The sequence below is a fragment of the Amblyraja radiata genome, chromosome 2 (genome assembly GCF_010909765.2).
Source record: "Amblyraja radiata isolate CabotCenter1 chromosome 2, sAmbRad1.1.pri, whole genome shotgun sequence".
In the NCBI taxonomy this organism is placed as follows: domain Eukaryota; kingdom Metazoa; phylum Chordata; class Chondrichthyes; order Rajiformes; family Rajidae; genus Amblyraja; species Amblyraja radiata.
In genome coordinates this window covers 19332154-19359108 of record NC_045957.1, presented here as the reverse complement: position 1 = coordinate 19359108, position 26955 = coordinate 19332154, and the positions used below count along the sequence as shown (strand labels likewise).

Here is a 26955-nt window from a genome sequence, read left to right as displayed (position 1 = left end):
TTGATGTCTCAGCACCCTCGAAAACATATTGCTGGCTACTTAAGCCATACCCACAGGCTAAACTAGCTGTCATAGCTTTATAACAGCCGGAATGCAACCAAAGAAACTGGTAATTACTTAAAAACGAGATGGCATTCCTGGTGAAAAGAAGCGAAGTGGAAAACACTTACTATTGCAATTCTATTATTCTTACAGCTATCTGCAATCTCCCTACATATTGATTCCTCTAATCTCCACTGTATATTGGAGGACCAATAATGTAATCCCATCAAAGATGATCATCCTCTCCTTATTTCTAAATTCCATCCATATAGCTTCCCCCATATATGTTCTCCCTGGATTATCCCCTCTAAATTCCACCATGTTCTGCCTCATCAAAAATGCAGTCCATCCTCTTTGTTCAGCTACATATCCATCCTTCCTGTATCATTAATACCCTGGAACATTGTACTGGCAGTTCTGATCCTCCCTCAACCATGTTTTTGGAATGGCATTCATCCTATCTTCCTCATGATTTTATGCACTTCTATAACATCTACCTTCTGCCTCCAGGGTTCCAGTGAATAAAGTCCTAACCTGCCCAACCTCTCTCTATAGCTGAACCTCTCAAGTCCATTCAACATCCTTGTAAATCTTCTCTGAACTCTTTCCATCTTAATGATATCCTACCTATAGCAGGGTGACCAAGAGTACTCCAAGTGGCCTCACCAACGTCTTGTACAACTGTAGTGGATCCAGGTCCTTACTAAGGAGTTGACATGCATCATAATCAACCTCTCAAAATACTTCACACCATGAATGTTAATGCTACTGCTAATGGTAGTCATCAAGGCACATCATCTTATTCTGCTTGGACACCAGTAATGTTGATGTCCTTTAAAGCAGGTGGGAACTGCATGAACCCAGCTAATCAAGAGCCTGCAGTAATTTTTGATAATCATCTTCCCCATCTATGACACCACCCATGTAAGTGTCATCTGCAAACTTACCAATCATGCTTTGTACATTCGCATCCAAATCCTTTATATATAGCACAAACAGCAAAGGCCCCCAGCACCGATCCCTGAGACACACTACTCATCTCAGACCTCCAGTCCAAAGAACACCTTTCCACGTCCACCCTCTTCCATGAAGTCAATTATGTATTCAGTTTGATGCCTCTCCCTGGATTGCAGGCGATCTAACCTTCCTGAGTAGCCTATCATGCAGAACCTTATCAAAGGCCTTGCTGTAGTCCATATAGACAATGTCAATGATTTTGGCCTCATTAAACCTTTTGGTTACCTCTTCAAAAAACTCAATCAAATATATAACACACAATCAATCAATCAATCAATCAATCAGTTTTATTAATCACATACACATATAAGTGCAGTGAAATGAATTTGCCAGCAGCGGCACAATAAAAAAAGAACACACAATACAGATGGAAGTCCACGCCACGCCCGCAGCTAGAAGCTCTGCAGACCGCGGCTACAGGATGTTATAGGCCACGGGCCAGCGGTCGGAGCTCTTCTCCGGGGATCCGCAGCGAGGGATCCCAGGCTCCGGACGCCGCACCCGCGGCTAGAAGCTCCACAGACTGCGGCTTCAGGATGTAACAGTCCGCGGGCCAGCGATCGGAGCACTCCCTTCTGGCAACACTGGCAAGTGCTCGCCAACTCCGCGATGAAAATCCCCGCTGCTGAAACTCTGGGCCCGACTCCGGGAAAGGCTGCTCCAATCCATGGTGTTAGGCCGCGAGGGAGGCAACATGAAAAAAGTCACCTCTCCGTGGAGGAGGCGACCAAAAGCGGTTCCTCCCTTAACCCCCCTCTCCACCCCCCACACAGGACATACCGAGAGACACTAAAACAAACAAATAACAAACACGCTGCTGGCAGGGCAGCCGTCTCATAGCGCACCCACCCCCCACTAATCTCCCGTGTTTCTATCCTAATGAATATTTATCTTATTCCTCAGAATTCACTCCAGTAATTTACCTTCTACAGGTGTTAGGCTCACTGGTTTATAGCACCCAGACTTTTACTTGGGCAGCCCTTCTTAAATAAAGGCACTACATTGGCCTAACCTCTAGTCTTCCAGAACCTCACCCATGTCGAATGATGATTCATACATCTCAGCTAGCGCTTCCACAATTCTTATCTAGCTTCCCACACCGTCCTTGGATATATCTGATCAGGCCCAGGAGATTTATCTACCTTCATACATCCGAGGACATCCAGTACCTCCTTGACCAGGATACGGATTATCCTGAAGACTTCTGCACTAACTGTCACATCATCCCTAGTCTCCATGTGCTTCTCCACAGTAGAAACACTCATTGAGGACAATGCCCACCTCCTGCAGCCTGTGACAGCACCCCCTTCCTTGGATATCGCTCTGATCCCTATCACCAGTTGATAGGCAATGAGAGGCCAATCACCAGCAGCTGTATCCACTTAGCTGATTGACCTTTTTGAACCTTGTCAGTCTACTGGTTAGTGCAGACTCGGTGGGCAGAAGGGCCTGCTTCTGCATTGTATCTCCAAACTAAATTAAACTAAATCCTGAGATTACCATGACTCCTCATTCAATGGGCAGGACTGAGCTGCCAGGACAATCCCAAGATCGGCAGAGTTGCGGCACATGTGCCCTGATGGTGAGGGACCGTGCCCCCATGTGGTCCTGGACCTTCTTGCCACTATATATAAAATATATCACTCTTTTATCTATCCAAAGAAATATATCTCTTTGGATTCTCCTTCAGCTGCCAGTGCTATCACCTGCTCCCCTATCCTCCCTTTTTGACCTCCTGATTTCATTTTTAAGTACGCTCCTCAGTCCCCTAAACCTCCAGGGATACACTTGATCCCAGTTACCTTTCCCTGGCTCATGCCTTCTTCCTCTTCTGGACCAGAGCCTTGATTGCTTGTCATCCAGGGTCCCTTACTCCCAGCTGTCTTGCCTTCATTATACAGGATCATACATCCCTTGACCTCTCATGCACTCTTTTAAAAAATTTCCACTTTCCAGATGTTCTTTTGCCCGTAAATATCCCACCCCGATCAACATTCACAAGTTCTGCTTGATACCATCAAAGTTGGCCTTGCCCCAATTCAGAATTTTAACTTGTGGGCTCAAAAAAATTTGAGGAGCCATCTTGGTGAACGGCTGCTAGCCAGCAGCCGTCTGTTTTAAATTAGTTTTTTTTATAGTTTTTAGTGAGTCCTGTTTTTTTGTTTGTTGGGGATATGGTCTTTTTAATGTGGGGGGTAGGTGTAACTATATTTTTCGGTCCCTACCTGGTCGGTGTGGCAGCCTTTTCTCCGGGCTGCCCGTCGACCCGTCCTCGTGGCCTACCTGCGGGCTTGGAGCGCTGTTTCCTGGCGGGGGCCGCCCAGCACCTCGGCCTCGGCTGCGGCACAGTGTTGGAGCGCTGGAGCGGAGCGGAGCGGGCGATGCCTTGCCTGGGTCGCCGCGCTGGAGCTCTGGTGAGCTGGACCGCCGAGAGCAACATCTCCGGGCTGCGGGGCTGCGGAGCGGAGTGGCGGCAGTGCGGAGTGGCGGCAGTGCGGAGAGGCGGCGCCGACTTTTTCATCGGGAGCCTGGGAGCTCCAAACCGGCGCGGCCTTGTCGGCTTCGGCAGCCGCGGGCTCCAACCAGGAAGCGGCCGTTCCAGGTGGCCCAGCCGCCGAAAGGACTCTCCCGACGCAAGACCACCCGGTGAGAACGGCCAGGGACATCGGGCCTCCGTAGAGGCAATTGCGGTGGCCTCAATAGGCCTGACTTTGGGGTGAACATGGGGTGGGGACTGGACATTGTGCCTTCCTCCACAGTGCTATCCACTGTGGGGGGATGATTTTTTTGTCTAATTGTAATCCTGTAGGTCTGTGTCCAAGATGGCTGCAGTGAAGAGAGAGTGGACGCTGGCGCGCTTTGGCTGCCGCTGCTCTCTCTTCACACTGTGTTTTTGATTTTCTGTTTTTGGATTGAATTCCGTTTTTAATTTGTGTCTCTGTGATGTCTTTATTACTTGTTATATTCCGATTATATGTTTTTATTCCGATTACTATGTAAGGTGTCCTTGAGATGTCTGAAAGGCGCCCATTAAATAAAATTTATTATTATTATTATTATCCTGTACTTTTCCAGAGCAAATTTAAAGCTAATAGAACTGTGGTCACTGGTGCCAAAAAGCTCGCCCATCAACACTGCAGTCATTTGCACTTCCCAATTGCCTATAGTCGGTCAAGCTTTGTCCCTTCCCTTGTAGTGTACTCTACATATTGTGTGTTACAGACTACCCACAGTCACAGGAGACAGCAGAACAGATGTGCAGGCAAAGAGCAGAGAACTATGACAAAAATGTATTTACAGTACTTGGGCATGTCAATTTTCCAATTGTTAACAAGAATGCCTTTTAATAAATGCCTTTGAGGGAGCAGAATTTTTTAAGCTTAGTTTAGTTTATAGATACAGCGGTTCACGCCAACCCACAATCACCCACACACAAGTTCTATCCTACACTGTAGAGACAATTTACAGCAGTCAATTAACCTACAAACCTGCACGCCTTTGGAATGTGGGAGGAAAACAGAGCACCTGAAGAAAACCCACACTGTCACAGGGAGAACGTGCAAACTCCATACAAACAGCACCCACAGTCAGGATCTAACCCGAGTCTGTAAGGTGGCAACACTACCGCTGCGTCCATGTGCACACAAAGGTGTGGCTGGGAGAGCTTTTGGACTCAGTATGTGGATGGACCAATGTGGGAAGAAGAACTACTGGACCTTCTCTTGGGGTCTGTAGCAGGCCAGGTGGAGAGAGAGGGCCAATGAGGGAGTATTTTTGAGATAGTGACCATAACTCCATATTTTTCAAAGTGGTTATGGAAAAGATAAGAATACACCAGGAATAAAGGTGATAAGTATGGGGAAAGGCCAATATCATTAGAGCAAGACAGGACATGGAAAAGATAGACTGGGAGCCTCTATTTACAGGTAAGTCTACATTGACACAGTATGAAAGGAGAAATAACAAGAATCAGGGCCATCATATTATTCTGTAATGGTGAAAATCAAGGGTAACAAGTACAGGAAGTGTTGGCTGTTGAGGGATATCAAGGGTTGGATAAAAAGACAAAAGGAAACTTTTATCCCTGTAGGGAACTCTAAAAAGCTAAAAGCTACCGTTTAAAAAAAAGTGCAGTAAGGTGCTTAAAAAGGAAATTAAGAAAGCAAAATTGTCAAAATTGGTAAATGTGTGAGTGGGTGTGGAAGATTGTTTTTCAGATTGGAGGCCTGTGACCTTTGGTTTGCTGCAGGGATCGATGTTGGTTCCACTTTTGTTTGGCAAATGTATTAATGATTTGGATGAGAATGATGCCATGGTTAGTGAGTTCACGGATAGCACTAAAGGTTGTGGTAGAGAGGACAGAGAAGAGGTAATTTAAGATTACAATGTGATCTAGATCAACAGGGAGATGGAATATAAATTGGACAAGTAAGAGTTGTTGTACTTTAGTAAGTTAAACAGGCCAGTACAATAAACGGCAGGTCCTTGGAAAGTGTTGTAGAACAGAAAGACTTAGGGGTGCAAGTACATACTCCCTGAAAGCGGTGACAGTGTACTGAAGAATGCATTTAACATTGCTTGTTGGAGGCATGATCGCTAGGTTTGCAGATGAAACCAGGATTAGTGGAGTTTTTGAATATGTGGAAGTTAAGTATAGGCTATAGGGTGATATTGATAAGCTGGTGAAATGAGATGAGAAATGGCAGATGGAGTGTATTTTCGGGATAATATTGAGGCTCGTACATACACCATGCATTCTAAAGTCCTTGATAGCACTAAGGAACAGAGGGACATCCTATGTAGGTCTAAACGTCCTTGAAGGAGGCAACACATGTGGATAACATGATTAAGAAGACATTTGATGCTGATCTTCATTAGTCATAGTGCTAAATACAATAGCACAAAGTTATGCTCCACAGAAACACAAGGTGCTCGAAACGTCCACTTCCCTCTACAGATGCTGATTGATCCGCTGAGCTTTTCCAACACTTCACTTTTTTGCTGGAGGTTTCTTTTCAACTTTCTTAAAATCTAGATCAGACCTCAGATGGAGTACTTGTGTATTTCTGGTCACCACACGATAGGATGGACTTAATGGGGTCATAAGTAATAGGAGAAGAATTAGGCCATTTGGTCCATCAATTCTACTCCGCCATTCAATCATAGTTGATCTATCTCTCCCTCATAACCGCTTTCTCCTATATTCTCCCTGACACCCATACTAATCAAGATCCTTTCGATGTCTGTTTTAAAAATATACATTGACTTGGGCAAAGAATTCCAGATTCATCAGCCTCTGAGTAAATACATTCCTTCTTATCTCATTCCTGAAGGAATGCCCTTTCAATAGACAATAGGTGCAGGAGTAGGCCATTCGGCCCTTCGAGCCAGCACCGCCATTCAATGTGATCATGGCTGATCATCCCCAAATCAGTACCCCGTTCCTGCCTTCTCCCCACATCCCCTGAATCCGCTATTTCTAAGAGCCCTATCTAGCTCTCTCTTGAAAACATCCAGAGAACCTGCCTCCACCGCCCTCTGAGGCAGAGAATTCCACAGACTCACCACTCTCTGTGAGAAAAAGTGTTTCCTCGTCTCCGTTCTAAATGGCTTACTCCTTATTCTTGAGCTATTCTGAGGCTATAACTTCTAGTCCTAGACTCTTGTACTAGTGGAAACGTCACATCCACTCTATCCAAGCCAAGATTCACTCTATCCAACCCAAGACTAGATGCATGAGAATATTGCCAAGCATGGAGTGTTTTAGGTGTAAGGAGAGATTGGAGAGATTAGGTCTGTTCTCGGTAAAGCAGAGGAGGCTAAGTGAAGCTATGACTGAGCATATAAAATGATGAGGGTTCTACATGTGGCACAGATGGAGTTATACAGTGGCACAGCTGTGAGAACTGCTGCCACAACGCCAGAGACCCAGGTTGGATCCTGATCATGGCTACAATCTGCAGTTTCTTGTATCGCCATCGAAAATTCTTTCCATTCAAATTTGCTAGATTACTCGATTGCACTTTATTGTGTTTTTTTAATTTAAGTTGGATTGGTGTAATTGGTCTCCCAGTTGTAGCCAATGCGGACTCTCTGACCCAGACGAAGGAAGCCCGGCTCTAGAAAGGTGCTATTTGGACCAACAGCCCAGTTGTAGGTATGTTACAATACTTACCTTCAGTGGCGCTGCAGTTCTGCCACTGGCCGTATGCGCGATTTTGGCGCGTTTGAGGGGGGAGCGGGGTTAAAACGCGATTTTCTCCTACCTTGTCCTGGATTATATTTTCGATTTAAATCTTTTTATTTGAATTTCACAGCAATTTGCATACATACAATGATAACAGACAGTGACAGTCAAGGCATAATTGTGCAACAGTATGTAAGCGACCCTCAAAGCCCTTACCCTTACCCACCTTCAACCCACCCGAATCAGGTCGGAACCAAACGGGGACAAACAACACTCACATACAAACACATCCACACAAATATGGTAAGATAAACGAAACAAAATCCTGGATTATATTTTGTCGGAGTGCAAGCTTTTGCTGAAGAATCGTTCCGACGGCCGTTCTGTGTCTTTATAGAAATTCTTTTTTTTAAATCGCCCGACTAGTTCAGAGCTGGAGTCATTTTAAAATCAGCTTCTAAAGCCGTCAACGCTGACAACGGGGACGGATTTCACGTAGGTGACAGGTAAAAGAAAGCCGTTTATTTTTATGTATAAAAGTGTTTCTTAAGATGCCTTTAGTTCACATTTTAAGTTGCGAAACGGTAATTTAGTCCCCATATGAACTGGCAGTACTTTTCATGCCGATATGGGGGTCTAAATCACCGCAAACCGCAACGTTCCAAATGATCGCGTTCCACAAAAACCCACTCGCAAGTTGATTTAAATGGCCAGTAATTTGCAGGTATTAAACATTAAATTCCTTCCATTTGGCCTATAAATCCATGACAATGAGATTTAAAAATTATGTTATATTGTGAATTCTTGTGTGAATGTTATTTGGAAACTTAGGCTATTTAAAAATGTTAATCTATTCTTAAGAAATTGATAGATGTTTAGATCTAGTAATTGAATTTTGTAATTAGCTACAATTAGGTAACTAACTAATTATATGCTTTAATTTCAAGTCATCTAAGTAAGATTGTTTCATATTTGTTTCAGAATGCTTCAATCTATAATAATTGAACATTTCTTTCATTTCTCTTAATTTTTAAGAACGTTATGGGCTTTTGACTGTCCTCGATCACAGCTTTTGTGTTCAGTCAATGGAAAAGCAATAGGGAACAAGATGCTAATTTCCGAGTATGAAAATGGCCATAACTTTTTAATACTGAAGATATGAAAGTGAATTAGGTGTCAAATTAAGCCTCTTTTTATGCTTTATCTGATGGGATAAATTACAGGCTTGATTTTTAAAATCTCAAAATTTTGTAACATTGCTACCAGTTGATAGACACAAAATGCTGGAGTAACTCAGCGGGTCAGGCAGCATCTCTGGTGAGAAGGCATGGGTGAAGTTTCGGGACGGAACCCTTCTTCAAACTGCTCTCTGCTTGACCCGCCGAATTACTCCAGCATTTTGTGTCCTCCATCAAAAGCTCTGTTACTGTGCTGCCTAACTCATTTACCATACCTTACAACCATTTACCTGAAGGAGCATGATCAAGTAGACAATCATGGAGAAATTAATAATTGCATCTCAACCGCCCGAGGCCCGAACATCCCGGTCCAATGTGATAATGGAACTGGCGCCGTTGGTTTACCAGTTGGAGCCACACCAGACTCTCTGATCTGCACTGCGCGCAGCGGTGTGAAGCCCCACTATATAAATGTGAGCAGTGAATGCGCTCAGTACCGCTGATCCGCAGCAGCGTCGGGTCGCAGGACGAAGAGCGCAGCCGACTCACCCGGACTGACCGACCATGCAGTGGGGCGTCTTCACCTTCATCGGCTTCACCTTCATCGGCGGCTTCTTGCTGCTGTCTCTACCCGTCTCTAACGGGGCATGGAAAGGTAACGCGTTAACAAAAATCTATCTCATAGGCGGTGGGTTGATTTCCATTATAGCAGCCAGAAACGACGAGCAGAGCGGGTTTAGCGTGTGAATTGTCTTTGCGGGATTAACCATGTTTATCAAAGAGTGCGCTGCTAACACCAAACACATGTTGCTCGAGCGATGGACTTTGTCGTAAATTTTACAGGTAATGATCCCGCGGGAACAGTAAATAATATAGTGTGTCAGTGCTTGTTCATCTTTAAAGAAACAATGTGCTGAGGCGCAACTTTAGGAACAAACCTAGAAGTTCAGTGCAGCAGTCACAGTCCGGAGCTACCACAGTTCCGTGTTTTACACCCGTAACTCGGGAACACGGATTAACAGTCCCCTCAATTGAATTATCAGTTTAATTTAACTCTATCTCAATGATGGCCTTGATGTCTACATTGGTAACCGTTTGCAACGAAAGAACATGATCTGTTCACTGGCCTGTCATAGAGTTACTACTTTCCCTCGCATAATTACAATTTCCTGTGGGTTCTTGTTTTGGTCAGGTAGAAATCTTTTGTAATTCGTATTTTGGCTTCACTGATGGTTTTAATCCATTGTACGTTTTCTTTCCAGTTCCCATTTATTTCACTTTTTAACGTTTTTTAAATTGTTTTATTTGTTAATGCTTTTGAATGGTTTTTGAATGTCAGCAGCATTAAGAAACTTAAAATGACAGGTGACCAAACGCAAGCAAAACATAAAGTGCTGGAGGACAGACACAAAATGCTGGAGTAACTCAGCAGGTCAGACAGCATCTCTGGAGAAAAGGAGTAGGTGACGTTTCAGTCTGAAGAAAGCGGCTCGACCCAAAACGTCACCTATTCCTTTTCTCCAGAGATGTTGCATGACCTGCTGAGTTAATCCAGCGTTTTGTGCCTATCTTCAGGTTAAACCAGCAACTGTAGTTCCTTCCTACACAAGTGTTGGAAGAAAGGGGCTGTCCCACTGCGGCGACCTAATCTGCAAATTCAGAAGTGTGTCTTCGACTTTCAAGGTCGAGGGCACTCGCCTGGAAAACTTCAAACTGGATCGACCGTCAGCGATGAAACCGCGAGCTGGATCGACCGACCGTATACACACACACACATCGCAAAGACGGGGGCCAGGGAAGGCGGGGGAGCGCTGTCTGAAATTCACACCCGCGATGAAGAGCAAGGTACAAGACGGCTGCACAGTATACGGTAAAGCGGCTGTCCCACTGCGGTGACCTAATCTGCGAGTTTAGAAGAGTGTATTCAACCTTCAAACTTGCAGCAAACTCACAGCATGGTCCTAGGAGATCCTTGGTCCCATTCTTCTCCCCCCACCCCCCCCCCCCCCCCTTCTTCATTTACATTTCTTTACATTTTGCTCAAGATTCTAGTATCCGCACTTCCTGCTCTCTCCTTTCAACAAAAATAATGTTACTGGTGAGCGTGCAAACTTACCATTGCATAAAATTCTGGGTCGTTTTATTTTAAGCTGTTATCCTTGTGAGTATTTCTGTCCTATGTAATTAAAGGAATTTGAGAATGTTGCGCTCATACAAAATATGACCAAATAGTTGGGCTACTTAATTGGTACTTAAAAACCTCAAAACGATTGGTGTTTGACTCGGTGGCAGTGAATATTGCCAAATATACTGCTAACCTAACAGCTGATGGCACCTGCTGGAAGTTTTTATTAAATAAAACTGTAGATGCTGGAAATCTGAAATAAAACCAGGAAATGTTGGAAATCCTCAACAAATAAGCAGCATTGTATAGAGAACATTCATATTTCAGATGAGACTGGAAAAGTGGGTACAATACAATATTACAATAAAATATTTATTGTCATTTGAACCTCAGTGAGGCTCAAACGAAACTCTGTTTCTACAACCATACAAACAAAAACGATTCCTACTAGACACACAACCAATTCACACAAACATCCATCACAATGAACCTCCTCCTCCTCTTTTCTCTCCCCTGCTCCATTTTTCTACCGATGTTGAAGTCCCAGGCGGGCGATGGTAAGTCCCACGGCCCTTTTACAATACAATTCAATTTTATTGTCATTTGGACCCCTTGAGGTCCAAATGAAATGTCGTTTCTGCAGCCATACATTACAAAACAAATAGACCCGAGACACAACACAGTTTACACAAACATCCATCACATCGTTGTGATGGAAGGCAAAAAAAAAAACTTATTTAGGCCACGCTGGGCAATGTACAGCCCCGCTCCAGGTCTAAAAGCCACAAAGTTGGAGCCCCCGGCGGGTGCTGAAATATTCCGCGGCCATTAAAGCCGCGCCGGGCGATGTACGGCCCCACTCCGGGTCGTTCCAACCCCGCGACACGGGCTGGAGAAGTCGCATTGCGGGACCTCCGGAAAGCGGTCTCCCACCCGGACCCGTGAGTTCCCGATGTCACAGTCCACTGGACCTGCAGCTGGAGCTTCCGAGCTCCGGGGTCGGGCCGCAGCAGCGAGTCACCACCGCTCCCCACGCTCTGAGGCCAGCCAGCTCCACGATGATAGGTCCGCAGGCTTCACGACTGGAGCCCCCAGGTCGTTCCGGTTGGAGGCCGCTCCACGGTGCTAGGCCCCAATGACAACGGAGACCCGACAGGGAAAAGGTCGGGTCTCCCGTGCAGGGAAGAGATTTTTTAAAGTCCCCCCCCACCCCGCTCCCACATAAACACAGTTAAAAACAGTATTAAAAACAACAACTACATTTAATTAGACAAAAAAATAAAAAAAGACAGACAGGCTGTAGGGGCCGCCCAAACAGTGACATGGATTGTTGTATTTTCGGGTCAGAGTCTGAAGAACCGTCCCGACAAAAATCATCACCTATCCATGTTTTCCAGAGATGTTGCGTGATGAGAAATAAGACCTTGTTTCTTATTTTTGTAAACCAGCATCTTCCGTTCTTGCGTCTACAATGTCTGCAGAGAGTGTTTGTTGAGAGAGCAAAATAAATTGGAGAACAAGATTATCCAGTTGACTGAATTGTTTTTGATGTGAACTAGGTAATCATAACTGATTTGATTGTAGGAGTATGAAAGAGCTTGTTTGAATGAGAATAGTTGGAGAGAAGGGAAGAAACAAGAACAAGCTGGAACCTTTGCTGGAAATGTCAAATAATAGAGAATGCTTGAAATACAGTAGACAAGACAACATCCGTAAAAAAAAAAGAAAACAATTGAATTGATGTTACAGATGTTACATCAGAACTGGCTAATTCTGACACATACAGTAGAGGCTGGTTAACTGAATTTGTATTGAACCCCCAAGAGCTGCAGTAAACCTCATTGAGCCCTCAGATCATCCAACCAAGCTCCACGTGGTTTAACGTACAATTATGCAGTTCAACAGTTTGTTTTATGCTCAAGATTGCAGCATCTGCAGCTTCTTGTATCACCATTTGTCCCCAGTTCCCTTTTAGGCAGTCATTTTAGAAAAAGTTCCTCATTATTATTATTATTGATTGGCTTTCATGGCTCTCTTAAGAAGTATTGCACTAACAAATTGACACAGCAATACATCTATTGAAGATTATATAGCTCTTCTTTTGCAAATAACAATAGGTACAATGTACTTTGGATGATGAGGTTGATATTGCTAAAAAGTTAAGTATGTTTCACCAGAAAATACATAGGATTATGAATGTTTTTCCATAGATTAATACACTATCACATCCATGTTTAATCCAATAATGATACAGTGTACTTACGGGTCCAAATGGTGGTGACTATAAATGTGGTTCTGGCTAATTCACCTCTCACAGTATTGAGGCAGTAATCATGCATTGATTTCAGGTTAACCAAAACATTTTGAATTTTACAACCTGCGCTATCTTTACCAGAAAATAATAGTTTGAACATTAGAACACAGATCGGCACAGGAACGGGCCATTCGGCCCACAATATTTGTGCTGAACATGATGTCAAGTTCAACTGATCTCATCTGCCTGTTCAATGTCGGTATGCCCCTATTCCCTGCACTTCCATGTGCCTATCCCAATTCTTCTTAACGTCACTGATATTTACCTCCACCACCACCCCTGGCAGCCCCCACTACTCTATGTGTAAAAAGACTTCTCCACCAAACTCACGTTCCAGAGAAAACAAATCAAGTCTATCCAATCTCTCCCTGTCGCTGAAATCGCCTAACCCAAGCAGACGTCTGGTAAATCTCCTATGCACCCTCTCCAAAGCTGCCATATCTTTCCTGTAATGGGGCATCCAGAACTGCACGCATTGCTACAAATGCAGCCTAATCAAAGTCTTATAGAGCTACATTATTACTTCCTGGCTTTTATATTCAAAGCCCCAAGCAATAAAGGCAAGCATACCATACGCCTTGTTAACCACACTATCTACTTGTGTTGCCACCTTTAGTGAGCTCTAAACTTGGACTCCACGATCCCTCTGCACATCAATGTTAAGGATCTTACCATTAACTGCATACCATTACCTCTCTCCTCACAATCAACTTTCCAAATTGCATCACCTTACATTTGGTCGGTTTAAGTTCCATCTACAATTTCTCCTCACATTTCTGCAGCTAGTCTACACTATATCCCATTGTATCCTTGACAGCCTTCTTCACTCTGTGCGACTCCTCCAATTTTGGTGCAGTCAGCAATCTTACTCACCAACCCATCTCAATTTACGTCTAGGTCATTTACATATATCACAAACAGCACAAATCCCTTCCACTAATACTTGTATATGAATAAGCCAGTTCTGAATTAATTTGGGACCCAGATTTGGATTGGCTCAATCGTTACATAGTTTTATAGAAATTATTGAAATAATTAGGGTTTTACTGGAGAAGAGGGATATCTACTCACAGCCAATGGATATTGTAGATCCATAACATTTTGTATTTCTACAATCTTGCAACTCAGAAGTGTGAGGAGTTCCTTTATGTTTTCTGCATGGAGAATGATAATAATTTCTTATCAAAGTCTGACAGCATAGCACTTTGTGGAAGAATGATGGGTTCTATTCAATTTTTTTTCTGATTTAGTTAAGCAGCTTTTGCCAAGAAAACATTTTGGATTTGGTTTAAAAGAAAATGTGACAATGTGAAATAATTGAAAGGCTTTGGCCTATTTTATGTTATCCAGAGGTACAATCAGAAAGAGATATATTTTTGTGCATACAATACAATACAATAGCTTTCATTTGTCATTTGAATATGTGACACAGGGCATCATTAGAGCAGCACAATGGCATTGCTAATAAAGCTGCTGCCCTAAAGTTTCAGAGACCCAAATTTGATCCTGACTTCAGATGCTATCTGTGTGGAGTTTGTACATTCTCCCTGTGACCATGTGGGTTTTGTCCGTGTTGGTCCAGTTTCTTCCCACACCCCAAAGATGTGTGGGTTTGTAAATTGATGGTCTCTGTAAATTGCCCCAAGTCTGTAGGGAGGGACAGGAGAGTTAGTTAACATAGAACTAGTGTGAACGGATGATCGATGGTCGCCATGGACGCGGTAGGCCGAAGGGCCTGTTTCCATGCTGTACCTTTCAAACATCAATTCAAACATGCATCGAGCATTCCCCTTTTGATGTTGGGATTTAATAAATACTAGACCAAGTACTGACCCATTGGGCTGCTCCCTAATGCAAGATTCCACCAGTCACCCGTTCACCCAACCAAGCCGTTCCCCCAACGCAATATTGCACCACTCATGCATAGACCCCCAACTGCGCAGGCACGGCTCATTTCTCCTCATCCCCCAGCACTACCTCCTTCTCCTCCTCCTCCTCTTCACCCTTCCTCTTCAATTCGTAGAGAGGGAGGGGGGCAGAGAGGGAGGGGGTAGAGAGAGGGAGAGGGAGGGGGGAGGGGAGATGGAGGGTAGACGGAGGGGGTTGAGAGGGAAAGGGGTGGAGAGAGGGCGGGGTAGAGAGAGTGGGGGGGTAGGGAGGGATGGTGTGGAGAGGGAGGGGTTAGAGAGGGTGAGAGTGAGGGTAGATAGGGAGGGGGCATCTCCCTCCTCCACCCCTTCCCATCTCCCTCCTCCACACCCCCCCTCCCCATCCCCCTCTACCACCCCACTCCCCACCACATTTCCCTCCTCCTCATTTCCCTCATCCTCCTCCCCTCACTCCCATTCCCTGCCCCAGGACCTACCCTGGTCGTAGAGCAGCGCCAGGGCTGGGAACTCAGCCTGGTTCTCGTACTCGGCCCGGACCTGGATGTAGACTCCAGCCATCAGCTCAGCGGCTACAATATCATCTCCGGGATCATCCCTCACCACGGACCCAGGCTCGTCCTTCGATCCAACGGCGGCTTCTTTCTCGGCCATATTCACGGCCCCATCCCAAGCCCCGGGCTCGGCTCTCTCTCCAGCTTGAGCTCCAGGCTCGGCTCCATCCAGGGCCCGCGGCACCACCCTCGCCATCGGGCGCCGGCCACCACGTGAGCGATGAAATGTCCCTCCCTTCCGGAGTGTCCCGTCCTGCCTTGCGAGTGCATTGTAACGTCACCTGGGTTTTTTTTCCGAAAAGGGTAGTTTTTATATATACTTTAAATTATTAAAAACTTCAGAAATATAGGTGGGAATGCGACCGGAAGATGTTTATCGCCTCGACGGGAAAAATGTGAGTAGAATATGTGAAAATGGGAAGGCTGTGGCCTAGCGTTTGGAAGTAAATAGGAATTAACCAGATATTGACGCACACGCATGCACACACACGCACGCACGCACGCACACACAGCCACAAACAAGATGAAGAGTTTTAGTATTATAGAGATTTTTCTCTTAATCACAAACAAATCCATTGTACATGAAGCAGGTTCAAAATCGTTATCCTAGCTGAAATAGCTCCTGACCCTGCCTCACCATGGAATTACAAACAATCACTCCTGTTCTTAAACCAATCCATGCACAAATCTTTCTGAATGGTTATTCAGCTTTACAGTTAAGGATATTTTAGGTGCACAGTAGAGAGCATGCTGACCGGTTGCATCGTGGCTTGGTTCGGCAACTTGAGCGCCCTGGACAGGAAAAGACTACAAAAAGTAGTAAACACTGCCCAGTCCATCATCGGCTCTGACCTTCCTTCCATCGAGGGGATTTATCGCAGTCGCTGCCTTAAAAAGGCTGGCAGTATCATCAAAGACCCACACCATCCTGGCCACACACTCATCTCCCTGCTACCTTCAGGTAGAAGGCACAGGAGCCTGAAGTCTGCAACAACCAGGTTCAGGGATAGCTACTTCCTCACAGCCATCAGGCTATTAAACCTGGCTCGGACAAAACTCTGATCATTAATAACCCATTATCTGTTATTTGCACTTTATCAGTCTATTTATTCATGTGTGTATATATTTATACAATGGTATATGGACACACTGATCTGTTTTGTAGTAAATGCCTACTATGTTCTGTGTGCTGAAGCAAAGCAAGAATTCCATTGTGCTATCAGGGACACATGACAATAAACTCACTTGAACTTGATTTTATTTAAATCTCAGCTACCAAAATAAATATACTCAGAAAAATTTAAACACAGCAGAGCTGCAATGGCAAGTGATCATGGAATGGACTTCATAGTTCAGCCTTGTTTTATATTATTTCTGAAATTATTTGATAACAATAAAGCAAAAAGATTGAATATGTTCCTGTGCATTTTTTTATATTATAAAACTGATTATAATGATTCGAATCTGTAAACCTGCAGACAGTTCCGACTGAATTTTAAATCCTTAAAATTGGAGTAAGGCAAGATGTAATATTTTTAAATTCTTAAACTGGCCCCAGTCTCTATTTTTCTTCAACAAGCAGACTACAGACTACAAATTAGACAAAAAAATCATCCCCCCACAATGGATACCACTGTGGAGGAAGGCACAATGTCCAGGATAGGGAGACGCCAATGATCCTCTCTGCTCCCCTCACTACCCTCTGCAGAGCTTTCCTGTCTGAGCAGTTACAGTTGGAGTACCACGTGTTCATGCAGTACGTGCGTACAGACTCCACCGTGCCCCTGTAAAAAGTCCTGAGGATGTTGGTGGGGAGTGAGGTCTGTTTGAGTTTCCTCAGGAAGTGCAGTCGCTGATGGGCCCGTTTGACAATCCCAGTGTTGTTCCTGGACCAGGTGAGACTGTCTGTAATTTGCACTCCGAGGAACTTTATGCTCTCCACTCTCTCCACCGTGGTGCCACTGATGTTGAGGGGTGTGTGTTTTGGCTGCGCCCTCCTGAAGTCGACAATCATCTCCTTTGTTTTGTCGACATTTAATGCTAGATTGTTGTTGCTGCACCAGTCCACTAGTTGTTTTACTTCCTCCCTGTACATTGATTCGTCATCTCCGCTGATGAGTCCCACCACTATTGAGTCATCCGCGAATTTTATGATCTTATTGTCCCTGAATCTGGCAGCACAGTCATGTGTGAGCAGTGTGAACAACAGCAGGCTGAGCACACAGCCTTGAGGGGAGCCGTTGCTCAGCGTGATCAAGCCTGAAATGTTCTTGCCAACACGGACTGACTGCGGTCTCTCTGTCAGAAAATCCAAGATCCAGTGAGTCAGGGTGGTGTTGAGGCCCAGCAGGGTTAGTTTCTCCACAAGTCTGTGTTCAATTGTCCAATTGCACTCTTACAGTGCTAAGGCAGTAATTGTGTATTGATTTACACAGGCTCTGGTTAACCACCTCATTTTGAATTCTAGTCAGCACTACCTTAGTTTGGATTTTATTTGTTTCTTGTTTCCAGACTCCAACATTTGGGCTTACTCAGTCAATGTGTCACTATACAGAAATTACATGTCACAATTTTTGTTTCTCTAGGCAAGAGTGATAGTCCATACGTGTGCTTACTACCAATGGATACTGGGCCCTGCAAAGCCTTGCTTCACCGCTACTACTTCAATCGTTTAATTCAGAAGTGTCAAATGTTCCCTTACGGTGGCTGCAAAGGGAATGAAAATAATTTTGAATCACAGAAAGAATGCCGATCACGCTGTGGACGATTTATTCGTGAGTTTCTACTCAAGTATTTATTTTTCTGATTTAGTCCTGCAGCTTGGATTTGGTTAAAAAACAAAATGTGACAATGTGAAATACCATGATTAATTGTAAGACTTTAGCCCATTTTCTGTTATATAGTCAACAGAATCTACATTATTGTGCATGCAAATACTAACTAATCCTTTACATGAATCACATTCAAATCCTTAGCCTAGGGTGAAATAGCTCCAGACCTTGCCTCACCACAAAATTGCACGCGATCGTTATGTCCTTAATTCAATTCAGGCACAAATCTTCTTTGTAAGGTTATGGAGCTTTGGAGTGATTTTTTTTCTTTGTATCTTAGGCCCTAAACATATGGGCACATTTCCAGCAGATCTGCAATGGCAAGTGATAGTAAGATTAAACGAGAACTTACCAGTTTGAAGTTTGATCTGTATTTTATGAGGAGTTACGATGAGGGATTACGTGAAGACCCCGTCAGCATGCATGTGCGACATACTTCAAAGCAGCGGTGTGGAATCACAGAAAAACACAATAATTGAAATAAACATAGTAAAGATAAGGAGAACTAAGATACCAGTTGATCTCTATAATTGAGGGTGGGAGCGAAGGGCACGTAATCCCTCATCGTAACTCCTCATAAAATACAGATCAAACTTCAAACTGGTAAGTTCTCGTTTAATCTTACTATTTTACTTCGGAGTCACGTAGGTGACTACGTGAAGATTTTAAAACTCTGTGATTTGAAAATGTGTAACAGTCCATACTTCACTCGCTGCCGAAGTCATCCAAGGGAGGAAGTATGTTATCGTAATCAAACATGAATCTGTTTGTAAAACAATAATGGTATTATTTGTAAATAATAATAAAGAAATTAATGCTCCCCCGGGCTTAAATTATATATTTTCTGCAGCGTCTAAAATTCTCTCTGCAAGTGAAACAGATTTTATAATGGCTTGTTGTAGAATATTTGAAAAGATCTTTCCATGGACCACCCCGCTGTTACCAGGGTAGGTCCAATGGCACATCCATACTGTTAGCCGCCGACGTGGATGCTGCCCTGGTGGAGTGAGATGTGTAAATATCGGTATCCACTCCAGCAGCTCCCAATACCTGTTTGAGCCATCTAGAGATGGTTTGACTCGGTACCCTGACCCAGTGGCTTTTTTGTGGCTGACCCATAGTGCTTTTTGTCTCCCTCGGGAATTTTAGGTTGTGTTGATATATTGCGTCATGACACATAACGGTGGTCAGGTGGGTACGTCCGGAATTCCATAATGAGTCCTGAAGTTCCTGGTCTACTCTGTTTTACCAGTTCCTGAATGGTGAATGTTATTTGGTCTGATGTTACGACCATATTGTCCAGTCTGAGTAAGTAAAAAGACTAGACTCTATGCTGAGACTAAGCCATCAGCATGGCCATATACAGGGTAGCTGTTTTCAGAGTAAGGGATCTGGCTGGTGGCCATCCCTTAGGTATGTCAGGACAACGCTGACATCTCAGATCTTGATATATCTAGGTCTAGGGGGGTTTGAATAGAAGGTACCTCTCATTAATTTGGCCACCAGTGGATGAGACTCTATGGCCTGTTTCCCTTGGTGCCTGTCTTAGATAGGCTGACAGTGCACTTCTAGCACATTTGATAGTGCTAAAGTTCAGACCTTCATCGTGGTGAAGGCTGGCCAGGAACTCCGGTACATAGATATGGTGGTTGATTGGTAGGTTGTCTCTGTTCTCGAGCAGGATGTTTCCCATTTTCTTATACTGGAGAGATATTGTTTCTTGGTGGAAGTCGGTGAGATGCTGTCATCGTGTCCATGGTCCTATTTGACAATCCCAGGTCCGTCAAAAAGGTATTTTTGGAATCTGCAACCCAGTAGGTTTATTCTGTCATGGCATGGGTGACTTTCGCCTGATACAGGGTGGATCAGTAGATCTGGTCCGCTGGGAATGGTCGTGGGTTTCAATGACCCTGTCAAGGATTACTGGGAACCATGGCTGTGTAGGCCAGTCGGGTACTACCAAAAATGCCCGAAGCAGAGTTCATCTGTATTTTGCGTAGTACCTGCCTGATGAGGCAGAAGGGGGAAAAAGCAGAGAGAGATTAGTTCCCTCAGTTCAGCGAGAATGCATCCATCGCCGCTGCCTCAAGGTCTGGTTCCCAAGCGACATACATCGGTACGTGATGATTCAGTCGGGATGCAAATAAATCGATATCTGGTGTTCCATATTGCTTTGTAATTTCAGCAATACTTTGGGGTTTAACATGTCTGCCACAGTATTTAGCTTACCTGGTAGGTAAGTTGATGATAGCCAAATATGTTTGTCGACACACCATTACCAGATTGTGTTGATCAAATTATCACATGATATCGATTTTATCCCGCCCATGTGGTTAGTATAGGCCACCACTGTGGTATTGTCAAATTGTAAACGAACATGCAAAATGGTGCACTTTTGAACAATATGCTTTCTACCCATAGAATGCACCCAACATTTCCAACTAGGTTTTATGTCCAGTGTCTGTAGTAGTGATGACTCTAGATTAGTCCATCTACCACCTGTTCTGGATATGGGTTATTGATAAATGATGGGACTGGAACTATGCCAAATGTTCTCTTTCCATCATTATGTCTGAAAATTGGCAATTTCATGTTGTTTAAAACGCTAGCACCTTTGTTCTAATGCAAAGGTCCAAGCTAGGTAGCTGGTAATGCTGCTACTAATTTCCCAATTACTCTTGCCACTTTGTCAAAAGGTTGGTTGATTGTTAACCATTAATTTGTTGCAGGTTTGTGCCAATTCTGCTGATTTTTCTTTGGCAACGTTATAGACATGTGGACTGAGTTAATTGAATACCAGATAGTCCATAGTTATGGATGGTGTCAATGTAGATGTATCTGGATGTATGACAAGCCCAAGATTAAATAGGTTTTTAGTAGCTAATGCTGCTGAATTAGCTAATTCCATGGTTTTGTCTATTATTAAATATCATCGAGATATGCCATGACAATATGTTTCCTTAATGGTGTCAGGGCTGGTCTCAATAATTTGTACTGCCATAGTTACCCCATCCAGGTAAAATTTTAGGTATCTCCGATGATCTTTATGAATGGGTACTGAATAGTAAGCATCTTTTAAGTCGATGCCTGCCATAAAGTATCCTTAGGAAATCCATTGTTTGGCAGTTACAAATGTTTTCCATTAAAGTGTGTATACCTGACGAAAGTATTCAATGTGGTTAAGTCAATGATGGTGCGACAATCACCATCTTTTTTGGTTTTAGTAAATTTAATACGAATTCCAAAGGTTCATATTTAGACTTCTCTATGACCCCTTTGTATGTAACTTCTCCAGTTCAGCTTGTCCCTCATGTTTTTCTTTTTAGTGAGCGGGTAAAACCCCTTTGGGGTGCATGCTGAACTGGTGGCAAGTTTTTCTTGAATTCAATTTTTATCCTTGAATAACCATATAACCATATAACAATTACAGCACGGAAACAGGCCATCTTGGCCCTACAAGTCCGTGCCGAACAACTTTTTTCCCTTAGTCCCACCTGCCTGCACTCATACCATAACCCTACATTCCCTTCTCATCCATATGCCTATCCAATTTATTTTTAAATGATACCAACGAACCTGCCGCCACCACTTCCACTGGAAGCTCATTCCACACCGCTACCACTCTCTGAGTAAAGAAGTTCCCCCTCATGTTACCCCTAAACTTCTGTCCCTTAATTCTGAAGTCATGTCCTCTTGTTTGAATCTTCCCTATTCTCAAAGGGAAAAGCTTGATCACATCAACTCTGTCTAACCCTCTCATCATTTCAAAGACCTCTATCAAGTCCCCCCTTAACCTTCTGCGCTCCAGAGAATAAAGACCTAACTTATTCAACCTATCTCTGTAACTTAGTTGTTGAAACCCAGGCAACATTCTAGTAAATCTCCTCTGTACTCTCTCTATTTTGTTGACATCCTTCCTATAATTGGGCGACCAAAATTGTACACCATACTCCAGATTTGGTCTCACCAATGCCTTGTACAATTTTAACATTACATCCCAGCTTCTATACTCAATGCTCTGATTTATAAAGGCTAGCATACCAAAAGCTTTCTTTACCACCCTATCTATATGAGATTCCACCTTCAAGGAACTATGCACGGTTATTCCCAGATCCCTCTGTTCAACTGTATTCTTCAATTCCCTACCATTTATCATGTACGTCCTATTTTGATTTGTCCTGCCAAGGTGTAACACCTCACATTTATCAGCATTAAACTCCATCTGCCATCTTTCAGCCCATTTTTCCAAATGGCCTAAATCACTCTGTAGACTTTGGAAATCCTCTTCTTTATCCACAACAACCCCTATCTTGGTATCATCTTCATACTTACTAATCCAATTTACCACCCCTTCATCCAGATCATTGATGTACATGACAAACAACAAAGGACCCAACACAGATCCCTGAGGCACCCCACTAGTCACCTGCCTCCAACCCGACAAACAGCCATCCACCATTACCCTCTGGCTTCTCCCATTCAGCCACTGCTGAATCCATCTTGCTATTCCTGCATTTATACCCAACAGTTTAACCTTCTTAACCAACCTTCCATGAGGAACCTTGTCAAAGGCCTTACTAAAGTCCATATAGACAACATCCACTGCTTTACCCTCGTCAATTTCCCTAGTAACCTCTTCAAAAAATTCAAGAAGATTAGTCAAACATGACCTTCCAGGCACAAATCCATGTTGACTGTTCCTAATCAGACCCTGTTTATCCAGATGCTTATATATATTATCTCTAAGTATCTTTTCCATTAATTTGCCCACCACTGAAGTCAAGCTAACAGGTCTATAATTGCTAGGTTTACTCTTAGAACCCTTTTTAAACAATGGAACAACATGCGCAGTATGCCAATCCTCGGGGACTATTCCCGTTTCTAATGACATTTGAAATATTTCTGTCTTAGCCCCGGCTATTTCTACACTAACTTCCCTCAATGTCCTAGGGAATATCCTGTCAGGACCTGGAGACTTATCCACTTTTATATTTTTCAAAAGTGTCAGTACTTCTTTTACTTTGAAACTCATAGTATCCATAACTACTCTACTCGTTTCCCTTACCTCACATAATTCAATATCCTTCTCCTTGGTGAATACCGAAGAAAAGAAATTGTTCAATATCTCCGCCATCTCTTTTGGCTCTGCAGATAGCTGCCCACTCTGTTTCTCCAATGGACCAATTTTATCCCTCGTTATCCTTTTGCTATTAATATAGCTGTAGAAACCCTTTGGATTTACTTTCACCTTGCTTGCCAAAGCAACCTCATATCTTCTTTTAGCTTTTCTAATTTCTTTCTTAAGATTCTTTTTACATTCCTTATACTCCACAAGCACCTCATTTACTTCATGCTGCCTATAATTATTGTAGATCTCCCTCTTTTTCCGAACAAGATGTCCAATTTCCCTTGAAAACCAGGGCTCTTTCCAATTTTTACTGTTTCCTTTCAACCGAACATGAACATAAAGATTCTGTACTCTTAAAATTTCCCCTTTAAATGTCCTCCATTTCTCTTCTACATCTTTCCCATAAAACAATATGTCCCAGTCCACTCCTTTTAAATCATCTCGCATCTCATCAAAGTTAGCCTTTCTCCAATCAAAAATCTCAACCCTAGGTCCAGTTCTGACCTTCTCCGTAATTATATTGAAACTAATGGTATTGTGATCACTGGACCCGAAGTGCTCCCCAACGCATACCTCCGCCACCTGTCCCGTTTCATTTCCTAACAGGAGGTCCAGCACTGCCCCTCCTCTAGTAGGTACCTCTATGTATTGCTGCAAAAAACTATCCTGCACACATTTTACAAACTCCAAACCATCCAGCCCATTTACAGAATGTGTTTCCCAGTCTATGTGTGGAAAATTGAAATCTCCCACAATCACTACCTTGTGCTTACTACTAATATCTGCTATCTCCTTACATATTTGCTCTTCCAATTCTCGTTCCCCATTTGGCGGTCTATAATACACCCCTATAAGTGTTGCTACACCTTTCCCACTTCTCAGTTCCACCCAAATAGCCTCCCTAGATGAGCCCTCCAATCTATCCTGCCAAAGCACTGCTGTAATATCTTCCCTGACTAGCAATGCAACACCTCCACCTCTTGCCCCTCCAATTCTATCACACCTGAAGCAACGAAATCCTGGAATATTTAGTTTCCAATCACAGCCCTCCTGCAACCATGTTTCACTGATCGCCACAACATCATACTTCCAGGTGTCTATCCAGACTCTAAGCTCATCCACCTTTCTTACAATGCTCCTAGCATTAAAATATGCACATTTAAGAAACCCCCCGTTTCTTCTTCTCTGTTTATTTCCTTTTTTTTCTTTCTCCTCTTGTGTCCGAGTGCTTCCCTTTTCTGCTTCCTGCCTCCCATTCTGTCTACTAGCTTTCTCTATTTGAGTTCCTCGCCCTAACCATTCTAGTTTAAAGTCTCCCCAGTAGCCTTTGCAAATTTCCCCGCCAGGATATTGGTCCCCCTCTGGTTCAAGTGCAACCCATCCTTTCTGTACAGGTCCCACTTTCCCCAAAAGAAGTCCCAATGATCCAGAAACTTGAATCCCTGCCCTCTGCACCAGTCTTTCAGCCACGCATTTATCCTCCACCTCGCTCCATTCCTACTCTCACTGTCGCGTGGTACAGGCAGTAATCCTGAGATTGTTACCTTTTTGGTCCTTTTCCTTAACTCTCCTCCCAACTCCCTAAATCCTCCCTTCAGGACTTCTTCACTTTTTTTACCTATGTCATTTGTACCAATATGTACCACGACCTCAGGCTCCTCTCCCTCTGATTTCAGGATATCTTGGATGCGTTGAGACACGTCCGAGACCTTGGCACCAGGGAGGCAGACCACCATCCTGGTCTCCCGACTGCGTCCACAGAAACGCCTATCCGACCCCCTAACAATAGAGTCCCCAATTACAATTGCCCTCTTCTTTTTTTCCCTACCTTTCGGAGCAACAGGGCCGGTCTCTGTGCTGGAGGCCCGTCCGCTGTTGCTTCCCCCGGGTAGGCTGTCACCCCCATCCGTACTCAAACAGGAGTACTTATTTGCAAGGTGTACCGACATTGGAGTACTCCCTCGTTCCTGCCTCTGCCCCTTGCCCTTCCTTAACGTGACCCACATGTCTCTCTCCCGTGGTTTTGGAGTGACCACCTCCCTATAACTCCCCTCTATGACCTCGTCACTCTCCCTGACCAGACAGAGGTCATCGAGCTGCTGCTCCAGGAACCTAATACGGTCCCTTAGGAGCCCCATCTCTCTGCACCTGGTGCAGATGTGGACGTCTGGAGGGCCATCCGACACCATGACCTCCCACATCTGACATCCAGAACAGTACACTGCTCTGACTGTCATTCTCTCGCCTTACCCTGGATCCGATACCAGTATAATACAATAGAAACTGCTGGGAGAAATCAGCAGGTATCTGACACAAACAGCTGCTCCCTCTTGCCCTTTAAACTGCACCTTTATTATATAAACAAAAAGCACTGTACCTTTAGCCCACTGTACCTTTACTAAAGAACTGTACCTTTAACCAGAAAGCAGAAATGCTAACCTGAGGTTGCACCCAATCAGCTGCTTCCTCTAGTCTGCTTCCACCAATCAGCGGCTTCCACCAGAACCCTCCCTATGGAGTGTGGAACGTTACGGGTTTTGGTAAAAGCCCTGACCCTCCTCCACTGTCTCCAACGGTCCCGGGCCTCTGTGAAAACAAGCCCCGCGCCCGATTTAAGTACTCACCGCCCTGACCCTCCTCCACTGTCTCCAACGGTCCCGGGCCTCTCTTTTTGGTATATAGCTACCAAGTGTGATAGTTCTTCATGCTTCCAACAACAGGTGTAGTCCCCCCCCCCATCCCCCCCTGTTAGCACAATCCCCTCACCTTTTATGTGATGGTAGGAACCAGACCCACCTACCTCCACTGATGTTTGGTGGTGTGTTCATTTCTTCGGTTTCTGGTTCCTTGTCTGTCGGGGTGGTGTTGTTGGGGGGTGGCGCATTTTCCATGGGGCCCGCTCTGGGCCCTGTCCCGAAAGACCTGCGGGGATGGTAGCGGGCCCCGAGCTTTCAACAGTAACATGAAGTTGAAGCCTACTGCCGTCTGGGTTTGCGTGGTTTGCTCATTCCAGGTCCTGCCCTCATGAGGCCAAATGCCTTGGATTCTGTGTCCAGATTTTAGGCTTGATTTGGTAATTCTTTGCCAAATAGCAGGATCTGTGGTTCTGAGGTCTGCGTTCCACACAGTCCTGCGAATTTTTGAGTTTGAGGGCAGGTCTTATGACCTCCTTCCGGAGGTTGTTAATCACATACTGTTGCACAGTAGAGCCAGGGTGATTTGTCATGTCAACCCTGTCCATGGAATGAGCATGTGAAGTGATAGCCGACATCAGGGGTATCAGCATTTTTTGCAATTTTAAGTTTTTGGGTTTAAATACCCTGCTCAATGTACCCCCAGTAATGGCAGATACATTGAGCAAATGCAATTTTGGGGAGGCGTGATAAAGTCCAACGCCTCAATGACTACCTGTCTTGGAGAGGTTTAAAGGACAGGTAGTAAGTTGGCCACCAGTTTAGGCTGTAACGGCCGTCCCGCTCATGGTGTTGCCACATAGTGGTTCACCACACCTAGCAGCTCTTCCTGGTCCTGTACCTCAAGCATACTCCCGATTTTGTTCAGCCAGTGACCCCTCTTCTTGAACAGCCCAGCCCTGGTCACCAACGCTCCCCTCTGTTGAGGGAGATGCGATGGCAAGTGCTGTTAGTGCACTGGAGCGGGAGTGTTTGTGCTCCCTTGGCGAGCTTGCCCCAT

At 44.3% G+C, this 26955-nt stretch overlaps 1 protein-coding gene across 2 annotated transcripts in view; it reads left to right on the top strand.

Moving 5' to 3' along the window:
* Positions 1 to 8910: 8910 nt before the first annotated feature.
* Positions 8911 to 26955, top strand: part of tfpi2 (tissue factor pathway inhibitor 2) — a 75951-nt gene continuing 57906 nt past the window's right edge. For both annotated transcript variants that reach the window (XM_033042695.1, XM_033042686.1), the window contains exons 1-2: positions 8911 to 9079; positions 17889 to 18077. In XM_033042695.1, coding sequence (XP_032898586.1) covers positions 8989 to 9079; positions 17889 to 18077 — 280 coding nt within the window. In that variant the 5' untranslated portion in view covers positions 8911 to 8988. The remainder of the gene's footprint in view (positions 9080 to 17888; positions 18078 to 26955) is intronic.